Raw genomic sequence first — 9,915 nt, 5'->3', positions numbered from 1 at the left:
CTTTCTTGTATAGGGCTTTATTCACACGTTCCATAATTATGTACCTAAGTTACTGCCCATTGATTCAAATTGTGATATTCACATGATCAGTAGATTACAAGTATGTAATATGATCCGTCAAAAAAAAGGGACATGTCCTAGTGCGGACCCGTTTCTTTTTACGGATTTGGCAATAGAAGTCAATGGGATTCGCTATATATATATATATTTTTTTTTTATTATATTAACCTTTTGGTATCCAAAAATGTGGATCTGCATTAGGCAAACTGGTTTAACCTGATGAAATTTATTAAACTAGTACAGTATATATTTAACAGATACACAAAAAAAAAAAAAAAAAAAAGAAAGTATTGCGGAAGCACTACGGATGCAAAATCTGTATTTTCTATGGGATTGTGGATGATGATAGCGGAAAGAATATATGGGCCAGAAAAAAAAAACAGAAGGCCATCATTAGGCCAAACAAGCAACTAGAATAAAATGTCACGATTAAAGGTTCTTCCTGGTCTATAGAAGATTGCATGTGATGAAAACCAACCCTAACCACAAGAAAGAAGTACACAGCACCAGCACACCTTTATTGTGAAACACATTTATTGATCAGCTGGAAGACTCACTTCCTCTTTGGCAGGAAACACTCAATAAAATTCACAGTTATGATAGGAATGGGGATGGAATATCACAAAGCTGCCAGAAGGGTAGGGGCTTCTATACATCAGAAGGCAAACAGCCTCATGATTTCCAGTTTACAGGCTTACTTTGGAATGAATGGTGGCAAATTCCTCAGGAATGTTGTTTTATTTAGTAAAACTGGAATGACCAAAAGTGTAAAAAAAAAAAAATTTACAAAAATAATACAATTTTAACACTATTAAGTTTCAGTAACAAAACCTGACTAAAAAGTGAGATAGGAAAGGATTGGGGCCAGTTGAAAGATGAGCAGAATAAATGCAGAGAGGATCCCACTGTGGCTGCAGCAGTACAACTTATTTTTGCACCTCCAGAAACTTGTCCAGATTGCCATCTTCCACGGCTTCCATAAGTTGCTCATAGCCCTGAAGGGGAAAAGAGAATAAAAAGGATAAATGTGGCAGGACTAATACTCTGTGTACACAGTTATGTGAAGCTACCTTATATTTAACAAAGTGGCATGGGTTTATTTTATTTTATATTATAGGCATTGCCTAACAGGAGATACCTACCTGTTGGGAGACTACCTCCGGAGGGGGTAGGTGATTTAACTACCTATAAAGAGGGTTCTAACCACAAGGAGACCTACCTACTCTGCGGAAACTGGTAAAACCATCTGCATCTACTGCACCAACAACGCATTTACTGCACCAACCCTACCAACAACAACCGCATCCCCAGCACCAACCACTTAATCTACCCTACTAACAACCATATTTACTGCACCAACCACTGCATCTACCCTACCAACAGTAACCGCATTTACTGCACCAACCAATGCATCTACCCTACTAACAGTAACCGCATTTACTGCACCAACCACTGCATCTACCCTACCAACAATAACCGCATTTACTGCACCAACCACTGCATCTACCCTACCAGCAACAACCGTATTTACTGCACAACCACTGCATCAACAACTGCATTTACTACACCAACCACTGCATCTACCCTTCCAACAACAACAACCGTTTCACCTGCACCAACCACTTAATCTACCCTACCAACAACAACCGCATTATCTGCACCAACCACTGCATCTACCCTACCAACAATAACTGCATTTACTGCACCAACCACTACATCTACGGTACCAACAACAACTGCATTTACTGCACCGAACACTGCATCTACCTTACCAGCATAAACCGCATTTACTGCACCAACCACAGCACCATCACTATGGTGGTAACTAGAAGATACATTTAGAATTGTCTAAATTTTAGTATATGGAAGACAGTATGAAGAACCGCTTAACATTATGTAAGCTTATGTCTAAAATACTCCACTTAACAGCTGTCTGCTGACTCTCTCCCAACATCAATATGGGGGCTGCAATCTTGCCTAGGCCGTTTTTTTTTTTTGTTTTTTTTTAAATCAAGATATTTTTTATTGAAATTTTTCTTTGTGCAAAACACATTATCTCCCAACACAAACAGAACACCCCAGGAGGGCATACCCTCCATCCCACCCCACCCCCGATCCCTTCCAGCTTCATTAACTATGTAAAGCAACATGAAGAGCAATGTTCTAAAAATTATGACATTTCTGTGCAGTATAAGTATTGGTTGGCAACCTAACGAGAGGGTCTAATGCCTAGGCCGTTTTTAACAACATTTAGTGACATGCAAACAGATAAGGCTCAGTATTAGGCCTCATGTAAACAGCAGGGCCTTTGGTGGTATACAAAGGTTTATAAGGGTCACAAAAGGCTATGGTTGCCGTACTACAGCTCCATACAATCTTCTTTTGTGAACGAGTGCTTACCTGCAGCACAAAATGAATACAAAGATCTGAAAGCGCACCTCTCATTCACTGCATGTATAATGAAATGTTTATCTACACCATCACATACTTGTGTGTGGATGAAACCAGTTGTAACCTGCTCTATTACGTCTCGGATCAAATTTATTGCAGTGAACAACCTCTTACCTATTCCGCACAGTCTTCCGCAATCACCTAACTATAATGCAGGAAACACAGGACATTATATTGAGATACAAACACTCAAGGCGAAGAAGCATTGGCATGTTTTTTTTTTTTTTTTTTACTTTAGGGTATGTTCACACACACTGAGACTTTGTTGCAGATTTTGAGCACAACAGCATATAGTAGAAATCACCCAGTGCAAGTCGGCATCCAGAGAGAGGGGCCAACCGGACTCCTGGATAAATCGACTGAATCAATGTGCATAGATACCGGAGTATTGGAAGTCGGAGACTTTAAGGCGTACAGAGGCAATGTTGATGAAAGTAATAAGTACTTTATTCCTTCTTATAGGCAATGCGTAGGAAGCACGTGGGCCTCTTTATCAAGCCAAAGAAGCCACGTCTATTGAACAGAGAAAATCCACAACAATTATTTTACACTATAAGTAGCCATACAATAGACATGTCTTCTTTGGCATGATAAAGATGTCTACGTGCTTCAAATACACAAGGAATAAAGGACTAAAGGCGAAGCGAAGAGATTATCAGCCATATTACAGGCCGTGTAATAAAAGGCAACGCTCAGCCGACATGCACAATGTCAGCTGGTCATTGTCTTTTATCGTTTTACAACATGTTGAAAGACAATGATAGCAACGATCTGCTGCCGTCGCCCCGCGGAATAGGAGCTGAGGCAGCAGACTGCCGCTATCTCCTACGTTTGCCCGGGCAGCTCCTTCCCCACACTTACCCGCTCGGGGAACGACAAGTAAGCAAGTACTGACCTAACAGGTCAGCACTCACTTGCTCCTCTGAATCGGCCCGTGTATAAGGGCCTTTATATGAAGAAATTACGTTTTTTTTTCAGCAACGTTGCCTCTGTGCACCTTAAAGTCTCCTACTTACCACATCCCGTGTGTACCCGGTTAACCCCTTCCTACCTGTCCCTGTGCTGTGTAATGCCTATATTGCTCTGCACTTCTGTCCTCCAGACCCAATGCAATACAATTCTACTGGTGACTGACAGGTAAACAGAAGGTGTTAGAAAGTTATATTACTACTGCTTTGGACAGTTCTTGACATGGACAGAGGTGGCAGCAGAGAGCACTGTGTCAGACTGCAAAGAATACACCACTTCCTGTAGGACATACAGCAGCTGATAAGTACTGGAAGAAAGGAGGTTTTTAAACAGAAGTAAATTACAAATCTATATAACTTTCTGACACTTTCTGTGGTCGGAACACATTCTGAACTCAAGAGAAAAGAGGATAATAGAGGAAAAAGCCCCTTACCCCAATGTGCTTATCACCATGGAACAGCTGCGGTGGAAGTGCACTGGGATTTCCAGCCTTCTCTCTCATTTCTCCCAGAAAGCACTTGTCTTGGGAAATATCCACTGTGTCATACTTGGCTCCATGTGAATCCAGAATCCGAGTGACTTCACTCTGTTGTGATTTGGTCTGAGAGGTAAGAGGACATAAGTAATATAGTAACAATAGTAGTAATAATCCGATACAGAAGGAACTAATGATTAGAAAACAAACAGTGAGTCTGAATAGAGGAAGACGTGAACAATGTGACAGTATAAAGCTTAAAGTAAAAGTCCAGTAAAAATTTTATTTAAAGCATTGTATTGCCCCCCAAAAGTTATACAAATCAACAATATACACTTATTATGGGAAATGCTTATAAAGTGTTTTTTCCCTGCACTTACTACTGCATCAAGGCTTCACTTCCTGGATAAAATGGTGATGTCACGACCCGACTCCCAGAGCTGTGCGGGCTGTGGCTGCAGGAGAGGATGATGGGAGAGGGATGCTCAGTGTCCCTCCAGTGCCCTGTGTCACTCAGTGTCCCCCTGCCATCATCCTCTCCAGCAGCCACAGCCCGCACAGCTCTGGGATTCGGGTCGTGACATCACCATTTTATCTAGGAAGTGAAGCCTTGAAGTAATTGTAAGGAAGAAAGCACTTTATAAGCATTTCCTGTAATAAGTGTATACTGGCGATTTGTATAACTTTTGGAGGGCAATACAATACTTAAATAGAAATTTTCGCCGGACTTCTCCTTTAAGGGGCCTATTCCACGGAGCGATAATTGGCCCGATTATGCCTATTATTGCTCAGTGTAATAAATACAACAATCAGCAGATGACAACGATCATCGTCTGATCATTGATATAGGTTTGAACCTATGATTGTCGGGCGCCGAGCGCGCATCGCTACGTTTAATAGCGGTGCGCACCGGTGGCTCACGATTTACATTACCTATCCAGGCTGCAGGGCTCCTCTTGCGGTCCTCTTCTCCCGGGTCCCGCGCGCTCCAGCTTCAAAGCGGCCTGTCTCAGCTGACAGGCCGCTCAGTCAATCACAGGCCGGGACCGTCGTGACTAGTGATTGACTGAGCGGCCTGTCAGCGGAGACAGGCCGCTCTGAAGCTGGAGCGTGCGGGATGCGGGGAGAAGACCGCAAGAGGAGCCCTGCAGCCTGGACAGGTAATGTATAAAGCAAGCAAGGGCTGCAAGGACATCGGTAACGATGTCCATGCAGCCCTTGTTAAACGATGATCGGCCCGTGGAATAGGCCCAGTAAACAAGCGCCGAACTAGCAGATCGGCGCTCGTTTACTGTTATTATTGGGCCCTCATGGACCTCTGTAATAACACCCTAAGATACTGATGTGAAAAAAATATATGGATTTGTCATTTACTTCTGTTTCAAGTCTTCCAGTACTTATCAGCTGCTGTATGTCCTGCAGGAATTGGTGTATTCTTTCCAGTCTGACACAGTGCTCTCTGCTGCCAGCTCTGTTCATGTCAGGCCCTGTCCAGAGCAGTAGCAAATCCCCATAGACAACCTTTTCTGCTCTGGACAGTTCCTGACACGGACAGAGGTGGCAGCAGAGAGCACTGTGTCAGACTGGAAAAAATACATTACTTCCAGAAGGACATACAGCAGCTGTAAGTATTGGAAGACTGGAGATTTTTAAATAGAAGTAAAATTACAAATCTATATAACTTTTTGACACCAATCGATTTGAAAGAAATTCTTTTTTGCCTGGGTAATCGTTTAATAAAGACAAGAAAATCTGGAAAAAGGTGGAATTTCCAGTAATGGATCTGTATCTCTGTTAATATACACGTGCCGCATTTGCAGCAGATTTCACACTGCAAGTAGCTGGTATGCTCAGTACAATTACAGGCTATGGCCCTAAAAATCCGCTGCGAGAATTCGTACTGAGCATACCAGCTGTTTTCACTTCAAAACTCACAGTGTGAAATCCACTACAAATGCGGTACGTGTGAATGGACCCTAAAGAAAGATGCTTCTTTCAGTCTTATTTGTATGAGAAATATGGCTAACAGGAAAATCTTTGAATTGCTCCATATTAAGCATCATTGTCATCGGCTGTCACGTTCCCAGTTTCACACGGAACACAAATGCCTGTAACAGAGTCTCGCCCCCCACACGGGCAGCATCTCTGATATGATGCTGGGAGTGGAGGAACTGTATGAATATGCACCGTGCTGTAATGTAGCAGCGGCTGACACATAAGGCTGTGTAACTACAGCACGGCGCATATGCATACAGTTCCCCTGCTCCCAGCATCATATCAGAGATTGTGGCCACGCGGGGGGCGGGGGACTCCATTACAAGCATTCCATGTCCGTGTTTCGTGTGCAGCCACCGGAAATCAAATGCTGCATACTCGGGTTCAATAAGCGTGCTCAAGGGTCGCCCATCTATAGTTCTCAGCAGGTTTTGTGCGTCCTTATGACAGTAAAGCTGGCTACAGACCTGAGATATTTTGGTCTGGCACCACAGATGAAATGCACTGATAATGTCATCAGGAGAACAAGGATGTGACGGGATAGACATTCCACCAAGGCAAGCAGTAGCCAGACCTGCCCTCCACCTTGTTACACACCTTTCCAATATACAGTATGTACAGAACAGTGTGGGTGGATAATGACTGTTTGTTAGGAGGGGGGGGGGGGGGGAGAGAAAAAGTATGTAACCTTGTCTAGGAAAAAAGTTTAATTAAAAAAAAAAAAAAAGTGATTTTAAAACAATCTGTTAATCACAGTCAATGGCTGCACTCTGTACCCTGTCCGCCAACAGAAAATAAAGGTTTTTGCCAGCTCACCTCTCCTGTGATAGTCAAGCCGCTTGCACGGATCCACTCCAAGGGTGATGTAAAGGCTCTGATGTAAGTTCAAAATTGCTTCCCTTTATTCAAACAAAATAACCATGTGGTACATAAAGACACAAGCCCCCAGTACAAAAACTCCAACGCGTTTCGAGTGCGGTTTTTGCACTTTTACTCTAGGCTGTGTGAATAAAGGGAAGCAATTTTGAACTTACATCAGAGCCTGCTGGATCATCTGTTTTTTCCTTCATTGACCCTGTCCACCAAGTCCGCTGCCTTGGATTCTACCCTATTTTTTTTAACTGCACATTCAGACCCTGACCCCCTCCTGCCACCTTCTCTCTGGGCTTCCATATGACACCCTTACTCTCCTCCAGTCTATCCTTAAGGCCTCAATTACACGATCTGCACCACGATGACTGCAGCCCCCCCCCCCCCTCACCGCAGAGATGACAAGAGCGCAGAAGACAACTACTCACCTACTCCCGTTCACTGGCATGGGGGAAGCAGGCAAGTAGTTGTCTTCTGCTCTCTGTCATCTCTGCTGACGGAGGGGGGGGGGGGGGAGGGGGTTCCGTGCCACGATCCGCACTAGTACATGTCCTATTTTTTTCATGGTGTAGGTCGCGGCAAGGATCGTATGAATGGCTGCATTCACTTGAATGGCTCCTAAAATTGTCGGTCAATTTTACGGGACGTGTGAATGCAGCATAAGGGCAGCACGGTGGCTCAGTGGTTAGCACTGTAGCACTGGGGGCCTGGGTTCATATCCCACCAAGGGAAACATCTGCAAAGAGTTTGTATGTTCTCTCCGTGTTTGCGTGGGTACTCCGATTTCCTCCCACATCCAAAACATACAGATAGGTGAATTTAGATTGTGAGCCCCAATGGGGACGGGGAGCAATAATTGGCAAATACTATGTAAAGTGCTGTGGAATCTGTGTGCGCTATACAAATAAAAGCATTATTATTATCATTATTCACATGTCCGTATTCCACAGATTGGGATGGCCTGTAAGACCTTCAACAGCAACCTGAAATCCCATCTTTTAGGCTACAACCTACAATAATTCTGCACCACACTGTGATTAGCTTCCCCCTTACCTTCTGTCTCCCTCCCCTACCTTGTAGGCAGGGTCCTTTCTCCCCATATTATTGGGGGGCAGTATTCACATGGCCGCATATTAGGGCTATTCCTGTGGGGGCAGCATCTACATGCCCCATATTAGGGCTATCCCTGCGGGGGCAGCATCCACATGCCCCATATTAGGGCTATTCCTGTGGGGGCAGCATCCATATGCCCCCATATTAGGGCTATTCCTGTGGGGGCAGCATCTACATGCCCCATATTAGGGCCATCCCTGTGGGGGCAGCATCTACATGCCCCCATATTAGGGCTATTCCTGTGGGGGCAGCATGCACATGCCCCATATTAGGGCTATTCCTGCGGGGGCAGCATCCACATGCCCCATATTAGGGCTATTCCTGTGGGGGCAGCATCCATATGCCCCCATATTAGGGCTATTCCTGTGGGGGCAGCATCCACATGCCCCATATTAGGGCTATTCCTGCGGGGGCAGCATCCACATGCCCCATATTAGGGCTATTCCTGTGGGGGCAGCATCCACATGCCCCATATTAGGGCTATTCCTGCGGGGGCAGCATCCACATGCCCCATATTAGGGCTATTCCTGCGGGGGCAGCATCCACATGCCCCATATTAGGGCTATTCCTGTGGGGGCAGCATCCATATGCCCCCATATTAGGGCTATTCCTGCGGGGGCAGCATCCACATGCCCCATATTAGGGCTATTCCTGCGGGGGCAGCATCCACATGCCCCATATTAGGGCTATTCCTGCGGGGGCAGCATCCACATGCCCCATATTAGGGCTATTCCTGTGGGGGCAGCATCCATATGCCCCCATATTAGGGCTATTCCTGTGGGGGCAGCATCCATATGCCCCCATATTAGGGCTATTCCTGTGGGGGCAGCATCCATATGCCCCCATGTCAGGAGAGGTTCCTGGTTGCTCTTCTGGTTCCTCTCACACTGACAGCTTATGTCACTTCCTATAAATGTAGCCCCAACTACTTTTTGCATTAGGGAACTTAGGTCTGAGCCATCTCACTGTGCACCGCTACAGCATAGGCTGCCGCCATCAGAGGGATGTACAGATGCACATAGTCTATCCCATGCTGAGAGGCAGCGCATGACAAGGGCAATCGCTAATAGCCCATCATTAGTCTATGAAGATGTGACACAGCCCGGAACCACTCATTCTACTACTACAGGACCGCTAAGCCATGCCCACCACACGGGGACACGGGACTCTCACCTCCCGGGAGCTGGTCACCGATGTCATATACAGCGTCAGACTCATCCTGATCGTTCAGATCGCCGTTCTGCAATGTGGACTTCCGACCTCTCCCACCACGTGCCTACGTGTAGACCAATCACGGCCCACCGAGTGACACGTGACCACCAGCTGTGAACTACACGTCCCAGTGTGCACTGCGTTCTTTCCTGGAGCGGTCCTGCAGTCCCCGGGGAATAAAGCTCATCTGATGGCTTCTCCCTATACCGCTCGTTCTCTGTACAAAGCTGACAGTTTACATAACCCTGTGCACATTGAGCGCGATATTCACTATATATCTGAGAAAGCATAAAATATAAGCATATACGGTACATTATTGTCACACTGTACGGTTAAAGGTAGCTGAAAAATCCATAGATGACCTTGCATGTAACCAATATCCATAGTTTTCTTCCTATTTTCCATAAGGACTGTATATTGTATAATGTGACACGTATTTAAAATGTGCTCTTTCAATGGGCACAGTCACTGAAAAGAACTTTTGAGGTGAAAAGTTATTGATCGCAGTGGGTCTCTGCTGAGCCTCGCTCTGATCAGAAGATATAGGCGGTGAGAGATCACAGCGCTCTGATCCGATCGCCAACCACCAACTCAGTCTATCAGTATTTTTTAACAGACTTACATTGAAAAATATTGACGGAATGCGGAGCCTGCTGGGGATCAGATTGCGCTGCCACAATCTCTCTCCTATATCTTATGATCAGAGCGGTGATCATTTTCGACATGTGCGATAACATGTCAAAAGTTATATTTATTTTTAGTGACAGGTA

General features: G+C 45.2%; 1 protein-coding gene across 1 annotated transcript; it reads right to left on the bottom strand.

Annotated features, from left to right (window-relative positions):
- Positions 1–576: 576 nt before the first annotated feature.
- On the bottom strand, positions 577–9,216 carry SH3BGRL3 (SH3 domain binding glutamate rich protein like 3). The gene is made up of 3 exons (XM_069971519.1): positions 9,107–9,216; positions 3,914–4,081; positions 577–1,055 (listed from the first exon to the last, which is right to left on the bottom strand). Exons 1-3 carry the CDS (start codon positions 9,149–9,151, stop codon positions 987–989), a joined length of 282 nt encoding a protein of 93 aa, XP_069827620.1. The 5' UTR covers positions 9,152–9,216; the 3' UTR covers positions 577–986.
- Between the last annotated feature and the right edge of the window lie 699 nt (positions 9,217–9,915).

Source organism: Dendropsophus ebraccatus, chromosome 5 (genome assembly GCF_027789765.1).
Source record: "Dendropsophus ebraccatus isolate aDenEbr1 chromosome 5, aDenEbr1.pat, whole genome shotgun sequence".
Lineage (NCBI taxonomy): Eukaryota > Metazoa > Chordata > Amphibia > Anura > Hylidae > Dendropsophus > Dendropsophus ebraccatus.
Note: the sequence above shows the minus strand (reverse complement) of the source record. Positions and strands in the feature narration are given on the sequence as shown.

Coding starts and splice junctions, on each gene's coding strand:
- SH3BGRL3 (XM_069971519.1), bottom strand. CDS start 9,151: ATGAGTCTGACGCTGTATATGACATCGGTGACCAGCTCCCGGGAG. Junction 4,082..9,106: donor CGGTGACCAGCTCCCGGGAG/GTGAGAGTCCCG, acceptor CTTACCTCTCAG/ACCAAATCACAACAGAGTGA. Junction 1,056..3,913: donor ATGGTGATAAGCACATTGGG/GTAAGGGGCTTT, acceptor TTTCCCCTTCAG/GGCTATGAGCAACTTATGGA.